Source organism: Caloenas nicobarica, chromosome Z, assembly GCF_036013445.1.
Source record: "Caloenas nicobarica isolate bCalNic1 chromosome Z, bCalNic1.hap1, whole genome shotgun sequence".
Classification (NCBI taxonomy): Eukaryota; Metazoa; Chordata; class Aves; order Columbiformes; family Columbidae; genus Caloenas; species Caloenas nicobarica.
The window spans coordinates 83595978-83619905 of NC_088284.1; the positions used below are offsets into that span (position 1 = coordinate 83595978).

Sequence of the window (23928 nt, forward strand, 5' to 3'; positions counted from 1 at the left end):
ATATTTTTTGACTTCAGCAAGTAGTGTCTTCAGTTATAAAGGCCACTGTAGCTTTAGGGAAAAAAATGATTTTTCTCTAATATTTACAACACTGTGCCTTTTTTCCTCCTTCTATGCTTTTCCTGCCTTTAGTGCCTAGCTGTTGGATGGGTAAGTGTGTGAGACCAGCATAATTTACTTCTTACATACCTGGGTTACGAAAAATAAAATGTATATCCAGCATGTCAAGAGGCCTTATTTCTTCCACCATTGTTTTGTCTGGTATCTTTTCTGAAAGATAGGAATAGTTGCAGCAGTACAACTCTGGAAATCGCCCTTGGGAAAACTCGTACATGTAGTAGTGGCCCAAAGAAAAACAAGTCTGTTTTCTGTATATGATGTTGGACAGCACCAAATGCTGTAAATGACTCCACAATGAAGTCCAAAAGTGTATTTGTTTGATGAAAATATTATACATTTCAGAAAAGCAGTGATCCATTTTTGGTAAACCACTTAATTTATTGTAAAGCTTAACTGAAAGACCATTACCATGTGAGGGTCATCATGCTATAAATTATAGCTGCTGTCAACAAATTTGATCTTTGAAAAAATGCATAGGTAAAGCTCTATCAGATATCTAAAAGTACCTTGTTTTTAACTAATAGTGCTACATTGTGAAGAGAAGAATGTCTTGTTAAGTGGGTTCTTTGCTTTTCTGAAGACTGTTAAGCACCCTTTTATCCTCCTAGTGAAGGTTCAGCAATGTCTTATATCTAGAACCCTTATTCTCTTGCACTTGCATGCTTGTAGTTTGTGAATGATAATGTAGCTTTAGGCAGTATTAATATAATGCATTAAATATATATTTCCAAATATGTTTATTTAGAGTTCTTCAAGCTGGAAAGGCAACCATATATTCACCTCAAAATGCAGAGCATGAAATAACTCATGTATTCATCCATGATAAGATTTGTCACATGCAAAACAAAAAATGTCTTTCTGAAGTGCGATACTACCCTCTGCAATATCTGGGAGATTACCTGTTTGGGGTAAGTAAATTAAATAACGTATCTAAAGTAAAATTTTCATTGTCAACAATTTATGCCAGGTTTACTGATTACTGTAAACAGTGCAACGTTAATAATAGAGGGGAATATGATCAGCCTGAATGTTTTGTAATTTGCGTAAAGGTAATACAACTTTCTAATTCTAGGACTGTTTATCCAAGAGAAGAAAAGGCTTGTTAATGTATATAAATACCTGAAGGTAGGGTGCAATGAAGGCAGGCTGTTTTCAGTGGTGCTTGTGATAGGCCAAGAGGCAATGGGCACACACTGAAGCACAGAAGGTTCCGTCTGAAAGTCAGGAGACACTTTTTTTTTTGTTACTGTGGGAGTGATGAAGCACTGAAACAGGTTGCCCAAAGAGGCTGTGGAGTCTTGATCCTGGAAGATATTCAGAAGCCACCCAGGCGTGGTCCTGGGCAACTGGCTCTAGGTGGCCCCTCTTGTGCTGGGGGTTTGGACCAAATGTCTTCCAGAGATCCCTTCCAACTTCAACCACTTTGTGATTCTGTAATAGAATAATTGTCTTTCCAAAAGCAATGTTTTGTTTCAGACTAGAAGAAATAACACCAAGGCAGCATACATTATTTCTTTTTCCTCTTCGTGTTCTTCCTTGGCTTCTGCTTTGTGCTACTATTACGGGAAAAATTAATTAGACGTCAGGAGGAAATTCCAGTGTAAATGACCATCATCTAAACAGCTATTCACAAAATACCAAGAAAAAAATATTATTTTTCATTTCTATTCTCCTTATTTGGTAAGGATTTCAAATAAGTCTATGTATGTATCTATCTGTGTACCTATATATCAGAATATATACATTTTTACTGGGTTGGGCACACACCATTAAGCTGTATTGTAATGGTATTTTCATTCTTCAAGGTCAATGTAATAACTTATTTTGTCAACTGACCTCAATTATTTTACCTTTTTTCCATAACATTATAGATAGACCATGGTAAAACAGTCTGTAAATTATTTTGTTAAAATGCAGATTCTTAACTCAGAATCAGTTTGCTAGCTGTCCTTCATGGATGGGAAGAACTGGTGGTTGCAATGTGAATTTTGCAAGGAGACTTTGTAGTAGACAGAGGAAATTCACTCAGACTGTTTCTGTGCTAGAAATCTAATGTAAGCTGCTCTCGTATTCCCACTTCAATCAACGCCCTGAGCCTGGCGCTGCAAGAATTATAATTTCCTAAAATAGTTGTATGAACTGCTATCTGAGCATACCTTTAACTCTCCATTACTGTAGAATGATCATTCCCTACTTGTAGAAAAAAATACATGAAATTAATTTAAAGCCAGCACCTCTATGAGAACAGATTACATCCCAAGAAGACTTGTTAAGAATGTCTTATATACCAACAGTTTACACACTAATGCTTCTCCATTTTCAGAACTCTCTACCAGGGAGTCAGAAGGGGTATAATTGCCTGTGTTTTGGAAAATGCACATGACACTCGCATGTGCAAAGACTAGATTCAGCTTTCTCTTTCCATTCATGACAAAGCTTCTTTCTCTTTTACTAGTCACAAGTGTTAAATCCTTGGGAATGCAAGTGCTGTATTCCTTTGGTTGGTAGAAGAAGATTCTCCAAAGTCCATTTCTTCTGCCAACCAAACCAGAACATGAGACAATGCATCATTGGATCCACTAAGGCATGAGGACCTGCATGGACCTTATTTGAACAGAGAAGCCACACTAGAAGTCATTATTCCAGAGAAATGGATTTTTTTGTTGGAATGGCTAAGCCAGATGAAGCATGCAGTGCAATATCAAATGGTTCAGAGTGTTAGGTTTACCATTCAGCTCCAAAATTGGATCAATTAAATTTACAGTGATGCAAAAGATATGGCAGAGTAAGAAAAGCAGCTTGTTTCTCTTTAATCTTTCCATCTGAACTATGAGGGGATGCGTCGGTGTTTAGTGAGGTTTTTTTTGTATGTAGAGAATTCACTAGAACTAGAATTTTTTCTTACTGTTTCCCAAGAGAGAGATGCCTCATTTTTCACAGTTGTTTGCTTACCAGATGCACTAACGACTCAGACACACTACTCAGAACTTCCAAGCATTTTGACCTGGAACTACTTAAATGTATTAGAAGACTCTTGGTCTGGTAGTTCCGAGGACTGTGGGATGATTTTATCTAACTGGAAATACTACCTTTGCCAGCAAGTAGGAGCCAAAACTGTGTTTGTTACTAGCAATAAACCATTTGAACATTTGGATTCTTCAGATCAAAGCATATACTACGCTCTTCCTGTTTTAATGAGCAGTAAAGCTGTTACAAAAGGGTGAGAAGAGGGTTGAAAGGTCTTAATGTTTACACCCTGAATAAAACATGTATCAACATGGGATCTCAGTCTAGTGCTTACTCCTGTAATGAAACTCGTTCAGGGAAACTGTTCTCTGTTACACCTTTCAGCTAAGATAGACATTTACATTTAATAGAGGAACGAGTGTCAAGTTTTTATGGCTACTTCACCTTTTATTGATCTCTGTGAGAGTAAAGTGTTTCTTGCTGTACACCCCGAATTCCTCCCAGGTGTGATAACAGGTTTCCATCTTAACCAGTCTATTAACTTGCACGTATCTTTTTTCTTAGATGCCATTAAAGTAACTCACCTCAGAGGCCAAGAGAGCATTAGCTTTCTATTTAAATGCATCTTAAGAACTCAGAAAACTGCCAAGACTCCTAGTCTCTTAAAAGGAAAAGAATAAAACATAGGCAATCAAATCACAACACTTGTCCAAATGTATTAGGCTTTATCCAAGAATGTTATGGACATGCTCTTTTCTCTCCCTTCCAGAAGTACTTGGCACGTAATTCATTAGAACATTCCAACAAATTTGTAGTCCTGCTATTTGACTCTAGTAAGAATAAACACCCACATGTCCAGATGCTGAATTCAGCGAAACAGTATTATATTCATTTTTCCAGTGGAACTGCACTGACATTCATACTATTGTTGTGATTTTGTTGAACTAAGTCTTTACTTCATCTTTATATTTCAGTATCCTTATCATCTCAAAGTTGTAACTCTAGTGTTAAAATATTCTGTGAGGTTGTCATTAATGATCCTACAAGATGTCAAGTTTATTGGTTCAAGATATTAAAGCACATGCATGATTTTAGGGAGTTAGCCCTTAAAAGACTTAAAACAGTCTTTACATGCTTTATTGGTTGCATGCTGGAATTCATAAAATTTTGCCAAGGTGGTACAGTAAATTGTTTGAATGTAAGTCTTGATAAGCATGTTGAAAATAATGTGCAGTACCTAACTCTCTTCTGCAATATGCACCAAACTCAGTATTTATTTAGTAATATGGTTACGCACATGCCAAATACATTTGGTTTGAATTAGACATTTAAGGGAAAATTGGAAAACAGGTTGAAATATGCAGTGTTTGAAACTTTATCTTGAAAACTTAAAAGTATAAACTGTTTGTGTCTTGCATCTTATCATTGCATGTCCTGCTGTGGTTTTTTGCCTACTGTTATTTTCCATACCTGATTCACTCATCAGATTCAGGCGTTTGAATTAGAAGGCAAGCTACTGCAAGCCTTCCACACCTGCTCCCAATAAAACGTGGCCATCAATACTGTGGTTAAGAGGAACATTTCACCTGTACCTATGTTCTTACCTTATCATTCTGCAGGAGGAGGCTGGTTTTGTAGTTATATATGTATTTGCCTAAAACAAAGGTAATGTTTTATTCATGGTCTCTATATCTTTGATGAAAAGCATATATTGAAACTCTTACTGAAATGTGTCTTTCTCGTATCCTGAAATAACTTTTAAATCTTTTTTGTAGCTATTTTTTATTGACAAAAAATATCTTGTGGCTTTGCTGAGAGTCTTTCAGAAACTCTTGGAAACTAGTTTGAGAAACACTTCCTCATTCTCTCTGCTGAAGAAATAGCTGGAAACAATAGGTGGACTTAAAGAATAAACTCCTTAATAAAAACAAAGAACTTTTAGTTTTCAAACTACTAGTTTAATTCAGGGTTATAGGTAAGAACCGATAAGATTTCATTGTAGTGGCCTTTAAAAAATGAATGCATGGTCATAGTCAAATTGATGAAAAACTGTCTTAAAAAAAAAACCCTTACTGCATTTTTGACTAATTGAAAACATGTAGGCTTTGGTTTTAGTGTTTGAGAAGTCCAGAGGGAGGATCCATTATGGAAATGCAGCGCTTGTTTCAGCCACAGGGATTGGGTCAGAGTTAAAGTCAATTAGGAAAAATAATTATGGAGGAGCTTACATTGATAATTCCTGTGCTATAGCTTCCTACAACATCAGTGATTTGTTTCCAAACCACCAGCTGTTTATATGGCACATAATGTAGACCTTTGAATGACTAGATAAGCATGTATATACTATTGTGAACATTTGTGTGCATATGTGGAAAAACTTGGCACATAAAAGTTGTTTTAGAGCATTAGCTCTCAAGCTAAAAAAAAATGATATTTTTTCTCTGCACAGATTGAAGTACAGAATACTGAAGATATCAAAATGAACCATTTCCTGGCTGCACAAGAAACCAACCAAATCATGTCTGACACACAGCTTGCTGAAATGAAAAATGCTGTTATAAAACACATGTATTTTGCTGCAGTAAGTGAAAATCAGTTAATACTTTCTTAGCATAAAATATAAAATTTATATTATGAAATGTATATTTCATTATAGTACTGAGCTAATAAAGTAGATATTTTAACATCCTCAGAAATACTAATAATGCCTTTTAACCTGCAGTGTTTAATAATCCCATGTTTACTACATCTACCATTAGCTAAAATGTAATTTAGTAGTGGTAATTAGTAGGCATGGGTGTGTGGAAGACAGGGTGGACTACTTGAAATCTTGGTGGGATATATAAGTACTAGCTAATATTGTTCAACAAAATGTCACAGGGTTACAGTCATTCTGTGACTTTCCTGTTATCTAGCTGAATTACACTGACACATTTTTAAAACTAACCATATCCTAGAGCAACTATTTTGTTGGTTCATATAAATGTTTCACATTACAAGTGAAAAATAGAGCTAAATACACTCCTTTGTTTTAATGTTGCCACATATCTATTCCTGATGAAAGTGCTGCATTAGCAATTAAAAACATTATTTCATATCTAGAAAAAAAATTTATTAGTTTGGCTTAGGATATATTATTGCTGTAAGTTACAGTGATACAACTGATAATGTGTAAGTATTTTTGTAGGAGCTTGCTTGTATGAAGCACTGTATGATTTTGTAACTGCAAAATCAGGTCCTCTATGTGATTAACATAAGTTCTCATTAGCAAAAAAATTAGAACTTTTAAATCCTCAATGTTTAAACATGAGATTAACAAACAGAAAACTCATACTGCTTAAATCTATACACCCTCAAATGCTACATCTTTTATTAGTGGTGTTTTATCAAGACTATACCCTCCAGACCTTTAAAAAATGAATGTCTTTGACTTCTTTTGTATACTACACGCAACAAGTGTACTTCCTATCAGCTTATCTTTCCTTCAAACTATTATGTAGTTATGTGCAGGTGGAGTAATCATAATCCTAAAGACAATCTCTCCTAAAAGACTTTTTTGGTAACACATATTAACAATATTGTAACACTAGGCCAGCCATAACAAAATACAGCAGTTATATTAATACGCTTTTGCACCCACTGCCATATCATCACATTATAGGTAACTTGCAAGAGGAGCCCAAAGTTTGTATTTTGCAAACAGAAATACTAAAAACAATGTTTATAATGTGTTTAAGTGGACCAACTCTAGTAAAACTTTCTTTACTTAGCAAACACGTATACAAGAAGCAGCGAATAACGGGAAAAATGGGCATAAAAATTGCCCATATTATTTTCCTTCTAGGTCATTAATCCTCTATTTCACAATTTTGCCATCCAAGTATTAAAAAGATAAATATAAATAGGTTGGTCTGTTGAATGTTTTGCTTGAACTGTGTTTCACGAAAGTTACCATTTGGGGGGTTTTATGCAGTATTTATTGAATATGTTTTTTTGGTATCCAGTGTGCAGGTTGACTTTATCCTGTTTTACAGGTTGTTAAGCACAGGTTCTCTCAAAAAGACCAGCTGAATAAATGCAATCCAGAGGTAAGGTTTGTCACAAACAGGGCATATTGCATATCTGGAATTTTATAATGAAGTTAGACAAACATACTTCCGTTGTGAAATTAGCTATCAAAAAAAAAAAAGTTATCCAAAACTCTAAGAAAATTATTGAAGAGTTAAAGAGCAGCATTAGAATACTGTTGAATTTTTTTCGTTCTTACAACACTTCGGGTACTGTCCCATTTATTGCTAAGAAATTATTTAATCCTCCTGCTTAAGAGAACTTTATCTGTTGATTTTAGAAGAAGCAAAGATGCCCTAACGTGATTTAGAGCATCTTAAAGTATTCAAGCACTGTATTTCTGCAGTAGCAATATAGAGAAAGTATACACAAGTTTTTGCAGTGCACACATGTTTTTGCTAGCAGGGTCAGACTTTAGCTAAAGGTTGTCTCACTGTAGAAAGAATAGTTGTTTTTACAGCATAATCCTTAAACATCATCCTGCAGGTTTCAGTGAAGCACAGATGGCAAGTAGAATACACTATGTTTTCCAGTCCTGTTTTCGTAATAACTTTACCTTAATTTTTTTTTTTTTGGTACTATTTAGTTAATTTCTCATTTTTCTTCCCATTAAGCCAACTGTGGGCCATGAGTCAGGTACAAGCCAGCAACAGGTTTTATTAAGTCTTTATATCTTAAGTAAATACTTTTAAATTTTTCCCCTTTCCGTCTATAATACTAAGAATAAACCTTTACATAATGTTGAAACATTACGTCTTAGTACTTAAAAAGCATTATACGTAGTAGGTATGAGCTACTGCATTTTATATGGTAACTTGTGTTATTTAAAAGTTAAAATGGGAAACACTTAATATCTGTTAGCTTCCTCTGTTTTGTGGTAGCTGAAGATTTAGTGTCTCCATGAGCTGTACTGCATAAATAGTTACTTGATATATAAATGAAGTCCCAGTCTGTCAAAATGGGCGCTCAGGCCACAAAGAAATCTCTTTTCATCTAATTTCTTTCAATTAACACAATAAAGAAGAGAGGAGAAAAATATTTTTAAAACGTGAGCACTGAAATGCCTTTGTCATTGTCCAGCAGTACCATAATGGGCAAAATGCTGTGTGCGTTTACACAACTGAACAGGTTTGCATTGAAATTTAACACAATGTTTAGTTTATTGAGTTTATGGGAAAAATATATGTAAGCTGAAATTTTTATTCTGTACTTTTAATAATACAATTTTTTGTTTGGAAATTTTAAGCGTAATTCTAATACTTTTGTTATGCATGACCTACAACTTTATTTCTTTGTGGAATATCCATTGCTACCCTTTGCCTCTGATATGGGACTTATAGGCAATTTAAATATGGCTTTTAAAAACAGCTCAAATAAACATTTCCAATAATAATAGTGAAGTAAAACAAAACCTAGAAACTTAAATTAGAACAGATTAGAACTATATACTATATTCAGTCATCTCACTTTGCGTCTGCTAGGAAGGCTTAACTCAGCTAAGTGTTCTGTTGTCTGTCGTCTTCCCTAAAATATTTATTTCTGTTTTGTCAGCTCCTTTTCCACATTATGCTTTATAAAACACAACTTATTGTCTGTGTACCTTCATTTTCTGTTTTTTTTCTGCTCAAAGTTTTAACGGTTATACCAGCAGCGCTTCTCAAGAAACTGCTAGTTCTGATCAGCCAGAATTTGAGACGCTGCAGCTTTGTGCAGCTTATTGAATATTAAGACACTACAGAAGTTGTCTCATGGTACACAAAAAGTTCATCACCTCAGTTTTCTATCATCCTTCCTTACCCCTTTTACCTACAGTGAAAACCAGTTTTTCACTTCCCTGTTATTATGAGTGTAATGCAAAATGCCTCATGCTCTCCCAAAACACCCTTTTTTTTTCTGTGTACTTTCTAAATAATGCATCTATGGCACCATTTCTTCTGGTACCAAAGTTTTCAAGAGATAAAACTTAAAATCACAATATAAAAATACAGATGCTGGTGCAATCACCAGATGAGGGCCAGTAGTAATGTGCTTGTACATGCACAGTACACTGAGTTGTCTTCACACATATTAAATCCAGGTGGCAGAGAAGTTGTTCTTTGACACTTTACAGTTGCTCTCTAGATATGCTGTTTGCATACAATTAACATTACAGAAGTCTGAATGCAACCATTATTTCCAAAGGAAATAATGTAAAGGTTTTGGTATAACATGTATGAATGAGAAAATTGAAATAAAAGTGAGTTGCAAGCACCAGATGCCCCAAGACTTGATTAAAAAAAAATTGTCTGGATGAACAGTTTTATTTATTGTTAATGTGACAACAGCAGACATTAGGAATCTGAGAAATGAAACATTTGCAGAGGAACTAAAGATCTGATGCTAAGGTGAAACTCATTCCTTGAGACTTTATCTGTGATTTAAGGATTACAGTCATTTCTTTCATAAGTTTTTTTAGGTTTGACCTGAGCTCGTAACGATTTAATTTATTACTGAAATATTTTTGGAAACTGTCTTGCTAATAGCAGTGTACTCTGTGAACCTCAAAACCACAATTGGACTCAAAGTGTGTCTTAATTTAAATTTTAAACTAATCTTAAAACAATTGGCAGGATGTCTTGAGTGGCTTTATCTAATGTATGTTAGGAGCCAGGTTTTTTTGGCAGATACCATAAAGTCTACAAGTTGTTAGAGACTGAAGTAATAATAAATTTATGTAAAAGTTTAATTCCCAGCAGTCCAATCAGTAATCATCCTGACTCTGCTTCTCTCAGTTGTGACTCCCTATCCCAGTTTCTTTGAATTTACCAGAGCCTCAGGCTGTGTCATCAAATGAAATAGCTGGATTTCAAAACAGAAGTTACCAGGCAGAGGGAAGTCACGCTTCAATTAGCATCGTGTTTGCAACTGGTTTGTGCTCCTTAGCTTTGACTTGAACCTGGGCTGGAGGAAAGACGTAAATAGCAGTGCAGCCGAGATCTTCAATAGCTCTTCTTTCATGTCGTTCAGTGGTGGAAATAAAGATTTGGAGAGCTGAGAGTACAGACAATAACAGGGAAATTGCAAGGCAGATACAGCATTTCATGGAAGCCATTAGATCCTTCTGGGTCCTCTGAAAGCCTGTGAAGTTAAGTGTTTTGCTGTCACGAGTGGCCGAGAATAAGAAGGAAGCCCTGCGCCATTAAGAAGATCTTCAGAGCTTTAAAATCCACTGGGGTCAATACCTGTGCTTCCTGTAGCATTAGCTGCCTCCCTGACATGCTATGTGGGAATAGGAGAACCAGGGAGATAAAACAGTTACATGGTTTATGGTTTTATAATGTGTACTCATAAATGATGTATTTAATGATTTTACATTTTCCTCTATTTTTTTTTTTTAGCTCTTTGGTGGTACTAATTATGTTACTGCTTCAGTCATATACTGTGGGATGTAGTCTGCAGTTCTGGAAATATTAGCAATCCTTTGTGTGCCTTTCCAGAATAAATTGTAGACAAGTTATTGACTATGTGAATTGTAATTTGTTTTTTAAAGGGTAGGTATATGCGTCTCTTCTAAGAAGAGGAGCACATTCTAAACCTACTGTCTTTTCAATGAAAGCCCTGTTCAGTAAGAGTAAAACCCTTTCTAGATGACAGCACCTTATTGGGTCAGGCAATAAGTAACATTTCTGGTGTAGTTTGTAATGTAGTTTGTAATCTTCTCCCCATTTTACTATATCAGCAATGTTTTACTTGGAGATTTTCTGGTAGCTGTTGTAAGGTTTTGTTTCGTTGTTGTGGGGTTTTTTTTTTCTTTTTAATTAAGCTGTTCATTTATTTATAAATATATTTCATTCCTAGGTTAAAAATACTTACCTGTCCAGACGCACATGGCATATACTTGAAGGATTAGTGGAAGAGTATTTATTTGCTGATGTAATCACAGAACTTGCTGCTGGACAGCAGTACTCTACCCCTCCTGTGCAACTTCTTCATTCTCTTCTGGAATATCTCCTATTGGTGAGAGACGAAGACTAAAGAATTAAAAATATTAAATCAAGAAATGGAAGTATTATGATCTTTGCTTCTGGCATTGTATTTAGTGGGGGTTTTTTTGTGATGTATTCACCTTTTACTTTGTATCGATCAATGTGTTTGTGTTAAAAAGGAAAGAATTTAATACTTAAGGATCTTCTAAAATTATTTATTTACAAGCCATATGAACATAGTGTTCTAAATATTGTGGAAGAATTAGTGCAGATTTTTTTTTATTGCTTTTAGAAACAGCACTCGTGACTTTTTTTTTAATCTAGTAGGCCACAGATCAGTTGAGAAGGTTTGTTCTATGCAGTGATGCATTCAGCTGGAATATCACACTAGAGCAAGCTTTCCTTGTTTCCTTCTTTTTTTTTGGTAAACTCTGAATTTTACTGCTTCTAGTTACGCATTAAATTGTATGTTACTTCACCAATTAAGTTGGTAACTTGGGATTGTAAGGAATAAAAAAATTTGTAAACTCCTAGTGCTTACGGATCTTTGGCCAGTGTGTAGCCAGTATTATTTTCTCATTTTGTTACAGGGAAATCCTGATGCAATATTTTATGCTAAACTTCATGACATTTTGTACCTTGTTCTCCAACATGATCCTCCTTGGAAGTCCTCGTCTATGTTAGATTATTATTTGGATCTTCTTCAGTGTCCTATCTGTAAGGCAGGCACATGGTCCTTGATAGAGATGCTTGTAAGGTAAGAAGGTTTAATGACATTTTAGATGCAATAGTTGTTATCTTCCTCCATACTCAGGGATAGGGGAGGAGGGTTGGAATTCTATTGTGTCAAAGTCATGTTCTCACCAGAACAAGTAAAGTGTATGTGAAGGTCTTCAATTGTAACTGAGATTCGGACCGTTCACTTTGTTTCAATAAGCGTTAGCTCACAGGCAGAGGGGTTTTTTTGGAAAGGAAGAAGAATGTACATTTTCTTGTCCTCATCCCTCTTTTAAAAATGATTTATTTTATTTTTCGAAGCTTTCTACAGATTAGAATAATCTATGTATTATTGCTGTGCTGGTATGTATGTGTATATATATAAAAATATATGTACACACACATATAAAGTAAATTCCAGTCCTATCTTAACAAACATGAAGCTTCATGTTGTATTTTGATTTTAATCACAAGCTTTACTATCTTGTTCAGGAAGTCTTATATCCTGTATATCTATATCCTGTTATATATCCTGTATATATCCATCTATATCCTGGTTATATCCTGTACATCTATAAATACAAGGCTTGGTATATAGGAGCTGTTTGGGTAGTTAGTGATTGTTTTGTAATTTACATCAATAGAAATGTATTCTTCCATTCATTTGGAAGAGAAACTGTACCTCTTTTTATACCTGTCATAAAATCTTAAGTAACATTTAAATTCTTTGGTACAATCGTGATCACAGATATATGAATGTGTATGATCGTAAGCATGTCTATAGTACTTGAATCATTGTCATTGGACACTTAATAGTTTTTATTAGGAACATGTCACGTGGAGTGGAAGAGAATTTATCTTTTAGATAAAGTATTTTATCTCTTATTACTTACTGGCAGAAGGTGAACACCGCAGCAGTTGTATACCTGGTGGGGTTTTTTGTACCTGTTCTTTCCAATACTTAAAATTCTAGCCAAAAAAATGTGTTTGTACTTTACTTGAAAATTATCTCCATGTTAGACAATCCTTAGATTTGACCACAAACTCTAGTCCTGTCAAACAGTGTTTGTGAACTGTTATCGGAACTAAGGATTGTAGGACATTACGATGTCTATAAAATATTACAAGACTGCCTTGTAATTAAAGGATTTTTAATAAGTTCTGTTTCAATTCAGTAACTGTACAGTACCTCAAGTAGAGACAGAAAAATTAAATATGAGTAAATTAGTTTAGATTATAATACAAAATCTTAATCTACGATACAAAGCCCCAGTCACAAACATGTTACTTTTACTTGGAAAATGCAGTTTTAAAACCAGAAAGTTAGGCTTTAAAGTGATGAATGTTGCTGGGGAGCAAAGTACTTCCTTGTCAAAATGGCCCAAGTCAAAGCTGACTCTTTTACCAATAGATCAGACTATGATTTCTGTCATACAAATGGATTTTTCGATGTTTATTTTTCAGGTCTTGCCTTTATTGCAAAACCATTTGTCATGCAGTTACAGTCTCAGGGAGAGAAGATGAACAGAGGATAGTTCACAAAACATTATTGAAGTTTTATTTTGATTTAGTAAAAGCTGAAGTAGAGTTTCTGACGAAAAGGTGGGTTTTATAGGATAATACTTTCTTATTACTTATTTTATCATTTCACATATATTTCTGTATTTACAGCAGGTTGTATTGTGATTTTTGTATGTCCCTAATAAGATACTGTTCTACAGAAATGCAGTTGTTTAGCATTCCTTTTATATTTCCCAATTCTTAGTTTGTTTATTGTAATTTGTATTGGTTTTTTTCTAATCATGTTGTAAGGCCTCTAACTTTTCACAGCCTATTATTCCACTATATTACAAGTTTCAGTAAGCATTTAATTTTGTTCATAAAGTTGTATTTTTTAGCTTTGCAATGCTTCAGTATTCTTTAAGGTAGATAAGCAGCATTTTTAACATACTGATTTTTTTTTTTAAATTCAATTAACTTTCATCTTTTGCTATGGAGACAATTATCTTAGTTTATGAAGTATAAAAATTGTCTTGGTTTTGTTCTGCCTTTGTATAGTAAAGGCAGCCTTTACTCTATGTAGCATTAGCACAGTATTAGAATTCTTTCAGTGTGACTCTAATAGTCATCATTATTTTACTTATTATTCACCAGAAATTGTGTCTGATCTTTCCATACTTAAAAATTGCCAAACCTTTGTGTGTTTTGACAGAAGACAAGGTTTCTGTCTGGTAACTATAGTAATCAAAGTGGCATAAAGATTTGGGTTTTTTACTTTCTTTTTTTACAGTTTGGTTGAAGGGACCAATTCACAGCATCAGCAAATCATGCCACAGACAGTTCTTCTGAAGACCTTTTGGCTGGGAAGCGACACCTCGGTGCTTTTTACCAAACAGATAAATATTCTAGCAGACTGGGTCATATTTTCCCATAGAGAATTGAACAGAAAAAATGATGTGAGTATGAATTTTATACTTCAAAATAATGAAGACCGACATATTTTTTTTAAAGGCGTTCCTTTGTTCATTCCTTTGTGAGGAATTATATGTAAGTATCACAGCTGCTTGTTATAGCTGTCTTTTGTTGTGAAGCATGCTGGTTTTTGCTCCACTAAAGGAAATGAATTGATCCATAAGATTCTCATATTGATCTGCAGAGAAGAAACGAGTCATGAGTAGCTTGTTGGCTACGTTCAGATGTTCACATGCCCTTACCAGCAGGTATTACCGTAGTCATTAGGGACACTAGCTTAACACATCCTGTCAAACAATAAGGTGTAACGAAAGAAGTTATTATCTTATTTTACAGTCATTGTATTCAGGAAATGTTGGAAGGCGAAAGTGAACAAAACCAATAGTTTTTCGCTGTTTTCAACAGATATGCATTATTTTATTTTAATAAATGCCCCAGTTTTCTTCCCAAGTCCTTTATTTTCGTTTGGTGTCTTCCCTAGGCCTTTTCATAAAAATGGAATTGAAGGCAACTTAATTGCTGTTCTGTGACCTGCTGACCAGCAGGACATTGACCTGAAAGATACTGAGTGTCCTCTATACCACCTCTTTCTTTTCAGAAGGTAGAGGCCTTGTAAAGCATCTTTGACTTCTAGATTCTCACATAAAATACAAACTTACTGCTGTCTCTGCATTCTCTTTTAAATTATTGCGAAAGCACAGTATAAATAGGTTCTCCATTCACTTTTTTAATACAATAACAGAACAACAATAGAAAATCAGGTATTCCAGAGAAAAAAAGCACTTTCAATATAATACCTCATAATTCTTCATTATGTTAAGAAAGCAGAAAGATTAAACATAATGAGAGCTTCACTCATCTTACCTAGCCAGACCTCCTACCTTTTTTGAGGGCTATCAAAGCAAGACATTCTGATACAGTGCTGCCTTTTATCCTTGGTCAAGATATTTAAAAAGTGCCTAAATTTAGGCTTCTATACCCATATTTGTATTTAAACAACCTAGCTTTTCAAAGGTACTGAGCAGCAAGCACGCTTGCATTCAGTTGGTGTCAGTGGCCATTCTGTTTCTTTGGAAAATGAAACTGCTTTCATATGTTTCCTGGTGTTGAATCTGCAGTTTAAGTGTAGGCATCATTTTCTTTATTTTCTGCTATGCCTTCTTTTTACAAGTTCCAGCACTGTAAGCCGTACCTTTTTCATAAACTGTTCTTTGCAGAAGGAGAATAATTATTTATGTCAGACAGAGTGTGGTATGTATATGAAAAATAAAAGAAAGAATAAAGTACAACATAAACCAGACACCTACCTCTTGTTTAGATTCTATTTTCTTTATATACATATATGTAAGAATTGTTCTTTCAGCACAAAACCCAGATGCCTATTGCTTTCCCACTTTGATCTTATGCATTGTAATGTACAATATCCCTGCAGATATGAATTCCAGCCTTAAAAAGCAGCTTGTTGCCTCACAATGTCTGCAGTGTTGTATGTTCTTTCTTACAGCCCTGTTCTTTAACTTCATATTTATATGTGGCATTTTTTTTTCCTTTTGCATTTTTTCGCAAAAATAAACTCTAAAACAAAATACCTTATTTTTACATTCGAAACTTGTCATTATCCCTTTCTGCACTCTCACTTTTGTTATACTAAAACTTGATATGCTGATTTTTCCATATATTCAGAGACTCCATTTAAAATTCCACGACACAGTTGAAAAGGTCATTCAAAAAGCCAGAGGAGCAGATCCTCCCCAGCTATGCAGGCAGTTCTGTGTTTTCTTTTCTCCTTTTTTTTTTTTTTTTATTATTTTAGAGATACATAAATAAAACCACAGTATTTCCATGTCATTAAATATGGCGTATTATGTGCAAATTTTTCCTTCCTGTCTTCAGTTTAATGGTGTGAGTCATTGTTACTGGTTTTGGTTCTTGAAAGCTGTTTGCTTAAGAGGCAACGCATTGGGAAGAAACACATTTGGCCATTCAGACCTAAATGAAAGGAATGACTATGGATATTCTTAATATCTGCATGGGCACAGAATTAGGTTTTCTCTAGTAGCGTGCAGAGAAGTGACCATGTTTTCCATTTTACACAAGTGTGTTAGCTCATGGGAAGAAACAAACATACCAATTGTGATATACTGAACTTCTATGCAATTCTCTGGTGAAAATATCTATAAATAAAAACAGATTTTTTTTTTTTTTTGGCAATGTCTAACATTCTTTTGTAAGTGGTAAAAGTGAGCACATTTTTTGTTAGCTTTTTAGAATCAGATTATATTTTTTGTGATTCAGAGAGATTGCAACAAATCAGGACTAGAGGGAAAATATCCATATATTTTTCCTCTGTGCTAGTGCTGATTCGTTGCAAAATTATGTTTACATATATATGTGTGTGTGTGTAAACATATATGTGTGTATTTGTGTGTGTAAAAAGAGCAATCCAGAAATAGTTACAGCATTCGAAGTGAGAAAATCCATGCTGAAATTATGAGTTACTGGTTTCCTTGGCTTACATACTCTGAAGGTATTCAATTTTTCAGGCCTGCTATAACCTACATTAAAAAAAAAGAAAAATAATGAAGTGTGATAAAGACCTAAGCTACATATATGAGTGCATTTCCTTTGTTGTGTTAGATAGAATTTACTTTATCTTAAAAGCACAAGAATAAAATTAGTGGCAGGAAATTGGATGCCTTTATTCATCACTGTGTTAATCTGCTGGGAGAACTTGATGGAATAAAACTGATACACAATCCTTGTAGTTAAAAGTGCACTGCCAAAGAACATAAAGTTTTTCCATCACTTGGGATCTTAAAATCAGTACTGAATATCATTTTAATATAAATAAAATGTATTATTTATTATTTAAATAGGTTTGATGCAGAAACTCCCATTCAAGGTTCCTTGAATCAAAGCTGTTAATTCAGTTTTAGAATTTACAAAGGAATGTGTGTATTGCTTATAACACTTGGAGTAGCATTGAGCTGTTGCATGGCTTTTCACAATGTTGCAAATGGTATCAGAAATGCTTTTCATCCATGATACTACTGTTTGGATTTTCTTAAAAACTCCCAACAAAGGACTGAAAAAAGCATTTGATCTGTTTTTTAGTTTCATCATCTTGCATATTTCTAATTTGTTTTCTTTCATGTATCGGGTATTGTTACCTAATATACATTTGTGTGGTGTAAACTTGTAGAACTAAATGTCTTTCTGGTCTATCTGTCTCTTTCAACAGCTTTCTTGGAAGTATGTTTTAGGCATAACCCTAAAAACATTTACACCCTATGAAAAATAACTCTAAAGAACAACTCAAAAATAAGTCTGTAATTCAAGGTAAAGAAGTTAAAATGAATTTTCCTATGACTTCAGAGCTTTCCTATAAGAACTCTTATGTGTACTAAAACACCCTGTGAAATTTCTGCTGCTGTAGTGCTGTACTTGGCTTAGCAGAGCATTAAGTGGAACAGCAATGTAGGAATTGCATTTGCTAAGCTGGCAAACATCAGTTCTACGGATGTGGCCTTTGGATGCCAACGCAGTCAACAGCCTCTTCCCACATCGGTGCTTTTCTTGGTGAGAAAGCTTTGATTCTCAGCAATAAGAACAAGGAAGAGAGTTTTTTGGAAAAAAGGTTTAACTGGATCTTACTTAATTTGCTGTGTGCGGTGAGTGGGTCTGCCCCAGGTGGCAGGTGAGTCCCACGCAGCCACTCGCTCACCCACCCCACAGTGCAATGGGGGAGAGAACAGGCAGGGCAAAAACTAGAAAACACGTGGGTTGAGATAAAGAGAGTTTACTAAGGGAAGCAAAGCTGTGCGTGCAAGCAAAGCAAACCAAGGGATTCATTCTGTCCTTCCCGCAGGCAGGTGGGTGTCCAGCCACTTTCTGGAGAGCAGGGCTCTGGCATCGCCGTTACATGGCAAGGCAACGCCATAACCCCGAACATCCCCGCATTCCTTCTCCTTTCCTCAGATTTTATTGCTGAACACAACTTGGATGTGGCTTGGAGTGTCCGTCAGGTCATTCTGCGCCAGCTGTCCCAGCTGTGTGTCTCCCCAGCTCCTTGCACACCCCCAGATATTGACACTGACCCAAGCACTGCTCAACATTAGCTAAAAAAAAAAAAAAAAAAATTAAAGTAGCTGTGTTATCAACACTGTTTGAGGCACAAATTCAAAAACACAACACAGGCTGCTATGAAGAAAAGTAACTCCATCCCAGGCAGACCTGCAACACTTGGGTTTATAAGGAACAATAATACTGCGGTTCTATTACGAATAATTTCAGCACAATTTGAAATAGTACATTTTGTAGTAGTACATTAATTTTAAAAATACATTCTTTATGGGGAGGAGGTTTATAACACACCTCCAAATCTCGCATTCTTGTTTGCCAATTTTTAAAGAAATAAACCTAAATCAGATTGAAGTTGGATTAAAGATTTAAGTAGTAAATAATAGAACCAAAATCAGTGGTTTCTGAGTATTCTCAATTTTTGTTAATTGAAGGCTTGTGTTCCCATAATGGGTAGTCACACCACTATCTAAATGGCAATGTAAGCAAAAACCTCTCATTTAAATGTGGTTTTACTTAATCCAAAATTGCATTTGTTAATAAAATAACAATTTGTGTAGCTTATATGGGTAACTTGTTATTTCATATCCAGGGATGGAGGTTTCCGTACAATGTTCTGAATATTGCTTTTATAGGTCTACAAAAAAATCAGGTGGCTCCTGTGTATCAATTTCTTCACTGATTAATTTACAGAGATCACTTAGTTTTGTAAGATTTTATTCTTACATTCTAAATACATTGTTGCTTAAGCGTTTTGGGGTTTTTTTTTATTTGTTGATATTTTTCACTTTATGTTAGTTTGGTAAAGGAAAATATCTTCTAAACTTCAGAAAAATTTCAGCTTTAAATCAGCAGTAGAGCTGTATAAAGCAGTAGAAGAGACTTTTCATTTTAAGATTTAGCCTCCTGAGTTTGATAGCAGAAGCTGTTTATGTGCACAATGATGTTTTGTTGTACACAGTAGAAATTCCCATTTTCCATGGAAATGCTTCTTTTTTCCTTTTAATATTGCATGTGTTTCCATTGATATGTTTGTATTGTTTTGTGGTTGAAAATGAAAATATTTTTAAGGTGTTAATATTTAAATATTTTTAGAACAGATGATATTTTCTGTAAATTGAAGCGTTTCCTCCTCATCTGTAGCATTGAACCATTTATTTCAGAATGTTAAGGAGAAGCTCTTGGTTTGTACTACCATTGTTTTACTAAAATGCCAACCAAGCCTGCACCAGTTGGCAGTATCTGGTTTGTTTTGTCAGTGTGCAGAGATACTCAGCTGAGCAAATGTAGTTGCAACTACTGTATCAGGCATATTTAAGAGGCACCTATATATCTGACTGCAAAACATTATTAATACTTGCAGTATTAAGAGTCTTTATTTCAATCTGCTGCCTCAAGGTCAGCTTTCACTCCCCACCCCTTTCCTTTGAAAATTCCTTCATAGATGAAGTAATACAAACTTGTGATTTAGAAACAAGAGAAAGAATGTAAATATTTGTGCTTTACACCTCCATCTACCCCAGATTACATCTACATGTCCTTAATCCTGTCACTTACCTCTATTAAAATTGTGCTTATTTGCTGCATTTGTGTAATTTATCTCCTGCAAAGAACTATAGATAGAATTAAATTATTCACCCAGTATTTTGCTTTGGGGTCCAATGATAAAAGAGGTATGCATGCTTAAGGGAAATGTAAATGCATTTCAGATGTTTCAAATTAGTTCCTCAGTTTCTATTCCTGAATCTTCAGAAGATAGGGAGTAGTGTAGTTTTTAAAATATTTAAATTTTAGTTGACATGTCATACCAATGATTTCAAGTTTGTTTTTTTTTTTTATTATTATGAGATCCCACAGTTCATCTACGGTGAAGGATTATGATACAGTAAAACAAGAGGCAGGCCAGAGCAGGTAGAGCTCAGCAGAGTAAAAGGAAGCGGGGATGGAAGCGATCTCGGAGCTCACATTCCTAACTGATTTTCCCTGGCTGGTTCTCAAAAGACTTCAGTGATGGAATCTCTACGGCCTCCCCACGCAATGTTTATTCGTAGTTGAGTTTATTCATTTGCTTCTGAATGACAAGTTGGTTAACTGTAGGGACAGTTTTTATGTAGGTTTTTGACAACTTACTTTGGAATCTTTTTATAATAAATCTAGTCTGTGTCACAGTCTCTGTTGCTCTTATATATGTCTGTTTGATTTATTGATGAAGCTAGAACTGTTTCAGTCTTTGGTGCTTTCCAGCTCCTGATAGAATCCTATTAAGTTATTTTAAACCAACCTTGAATGTATCTTGTTCTCAAAGGAGTATTGGACAAACCATTGACTGTGGTGTGATAGCACAACAAAAGACAGAAAAGTTTTGCTTCCTTTAAGTAAATCTTTAAAATCTCAAGCTGACAAATGAGTGTATATTCAGTTCAATTTCCCTCTTACACAAAATTGTCTGTTTTGAAGGACTCATTCTCTTTCAGTAGAATGCAATATATCACCTGGTGGTCTGGTGTAACTGTGATTCTTGGGTCAGTGTCTTTGGGCAAATGAATGTCATGTGTTCCTATGATGGTACATCTATTCTTCCAATTTGCACTTTCAAAACTGATGTAGAAATGCTGAATTTTCTGTGGTTGTACAAGTGGTCAAAGGAATAACTTCTTTCAGAATCATTACATAAAATATTTCTCCATGGCACAGAAAGGTGTTTTAAGTAGACAGATCTGACTTTCTTTGGCACAGACTAACTGGGACACAAGTAGCAGTGCTTTACCCAATCAATGCTGATGAAGTGGATGAAAAAATGTTTGTCTATCTCATGGTACTTTCTGGGTAGCATGTTAAAGTGCTGTGTATTGTCTTGATGCCTCCTGAAGAAGATAGGTTTTGCTTTTTTATCTACACATGACCATTTTGTCCAAGTTTGGGTGCAAAAACCTAAGGCTACTACCCATAAGTATAAAATTCTAAATTTGCCACTGCTCTGTTTGGAATTTCTTGCTGGCAGAAGAAAGTTTCCTGATCCCACAAACTGGCTGCTGATGGTTTTTGTGTGCAGGGAACACCTTGCATCCTTTCCCCTTTTGTCACGGACATGTAGAGTTAGTCACAAAAGGAGATTTAATTTCGTGATTAAATCGTTAGGGAGAGAGAATACTAATAGAGCGGAGAGAACAAGATCCCTGTAATTGTCAAATGAAACACAAGGTTACCTGGCTGCAACAGTTTGCCTTTGAGCAGAAAAGCCAGTGAAGAAGTGATGTGGCAACAGAGTGGGTTTTCATCTAAAGAAGTTCTCTAGTGTTATTACTGGTACATTATCAGTGTGGATTTGTTATACGGTACAGATCTATAGGTACTTTTCTTTTTCATGTAGGCTTTCAGATGTGAAATAGCTGGTCTGTTAAATGCAATTCTTGGAACTGTAGTGGAATTTTGGATCATCTCAAGCTTGCTTATGGATAGAAATATGTTTCATCAAATAGCTGATGATTTGTCAGACTACATTGCCATTTCATGTGATGGTGAGTATTTTATATTCCTCTCAAAGTCTTTTAACCTAACTAAAATCCTTGGTTTACATTCAAGTTATATTTCAGCTTCTGTTGCAGCCTTGTAGTCTTATGCTGTGTGTACATATGCAGGGAACTCTGTTTTATTGTGTGCGTGTCTGTCCATCCCAGGCAAAGACCAGATGGAACAGGATTTCCTATTAAAATCCTTCTAAATCAGTCTCAATAGGTGTTGGTGCAAAAGCAAGACTATACAGTGTGAAGAAGAAAAAACAAAACTTTGGAGCTCTCTTGTCAGTTTAGAAGAGCTTTAGCATATCCTACTAAGCCATAAATTTGGAGAGGCAATTTGAGACAGCTCAGGCCAATTCTCAAAGGACATTTTTCACTTCACAAACTTCAGCCATAAGTCCAAAAGCTATGCTGAAATCTTTGACCCATACAGTCTTCAAATTAAATATTTCAGTGTCCTGTTCCAAATCCTTAGACTTAATGGAATTTATTTGAGGCATGGGGGAAAATTCTACTTAGTCTCATGAATCACTGTTGATTCTTCTTCATTAAACGTAGAAGATAAAAAGAAATGTCACAACTCAAATGAACCATTACCATTTAACATGGAATTTCAGTTGAGGTGTCTATTCTTCTCGCAAGTAGGGGATGAAGAACTCAAAACACCAAAAAAGTAATCTCAAGAAAACTACTGAATGTTTTTGATTTAATTTTCAAACTTAATTCCCTCCAAAGCCTTTTTTTTTTCTTGGAAAACTGTAACACAGCTGTTACACCTGTATGGATATCCTGGTTTCAGTCATCATTTTCTCTTGACATAGGTGTACATAGTCTTCATGTAAAGTCTTGCTGCCTTCTCCTAAGTGGACACTTGGGAAGAGCTATCCTGAAAAATTTGAACTAAAATCTTAGTCTCTAAACAAACAGTTCCACTCCAGTCTTACAGAATGCAAATTATCAGAACCATTATAACCTGCCTTAGAAGGCCAAATCGATTGGAACTTTATTGTGTTTCAATCAATGGAGCTTTTAGTATCTACTACTATTGCTACCTTTCCAAAGATTTTTCTAGCTGTTAAATTAAAGGGAGAATCTTGGATATATATTCATATAAGACATTCATATTTTCCTGTACACAAATGGAAAATTATACTTTCTGTGCTCTCCTTCACAAGAACAACATTCACAGTCTGGTTATAAAGATTAAAGATTCTTGGACCTGTTGCTTATCACTGCCACTCAGTTCTGGCCACACCACTTAAAGCCCAAAAAACTGTTGCAGAGTTCTCCTAAATTCTGTCACTTGTACTCCCAAAACTTGTTTATCTGCTTTGATTTAGTCTACAGATCTGTTAACGTATGGGCATGTCTCAGCAGATCAGTTAGTGTATGAGCACTGCTCAGCAGGACAGAAAACTCAGTACAGTAAGACTTTCTTCCTTATGGCAGACCTTGCTTTTCACCTGTTTCAGTTACTACTTTGAGAAAATTATTTTGACAAAATTATTTTGCTAGAATCCAAATACAAATACCACCTTAAGAAAAACCAGTCGTTCTGTCTCCTTTTCCAAAAACCAGACCTATGCCTGATGTATATTGAGATAGAAATAGATATACATTCTTCTGCCACTGTTTGCTTTTTAAAAGAGAATGAACTATTTGGTACATCTGGATGGGGTTGAAATTTGCTTAAGGTCGCTCTTAATAAATTTATGGGTCACCCTGCATTACTTAAAGGTTTCTTTGTTCGTGTTCTTTGTTCATGTTCTTTGTTCACACTCTGTCTGAATTCTGTTTTTATTGTATCACTTACAGATTTTTAAGGTGGTCACTTACATAACTTCCCAAATAAGTAATTTCATTCTCAAAATCAAAGTAGAACTTTTATAAGATTGTATTTAGAGTGTTTTTTCTAAAGTTTAATGTAAAAAGTGGTGCTTTGCCTTTTAAAATCTGGTGATCGTTCTCTTAGAAGCTGGTCTTATTATCAGATGATGGATAAAATCTTTTTTCATGTAAGT

At 35.0% G+C, this 23928-nt stretch overlaps 1 protein-coding gene across 2 annotated transcripts in view; it reads left to right on the forward strand.

Annotated features, from left to right (window-relative positions):
* Positions 1 to 23928, forward strand: part of SLF1 (SMC5-SMC6 complex localization factor 1) — a 38206-nt gene that overhangs the window by 5347 nt on the left and 8931 nt on the right. For both annotated transcript variants that reach the window (XM_065655933.1, XM_065655932.1), the window contains exons 5-12: positions 866 to 1028; positions 5537 to 5668; positions 7122 to 7175; positions 10993 to 11151; positions 11711 to 11877; positions 13302 to 13439; positions 14128 to 14293; positions 21760 to 21907. In XM_065655933.1, the coding sequence (XP_065512005.1) occupies positions 866 to 1028; positions 5537 to 5668; positions 7122 to 7175; positions 10993 to 11151; positions 11711 to 11877; positions 13302 to 13439; positions 14128 to 14293; positions 21760 to 21907 (1127 nt within the window). The remainder of the gene's footprint in view (positions 1 to 865; positions 1029 to 5536; positions 5669 to 7121; positions 7176 to 10992; positions 11152 to 11710; positions 11878 to 13301; positions 13440 to 14127; positions 14294 to 21759; positions 21908 to 23928) is intronic.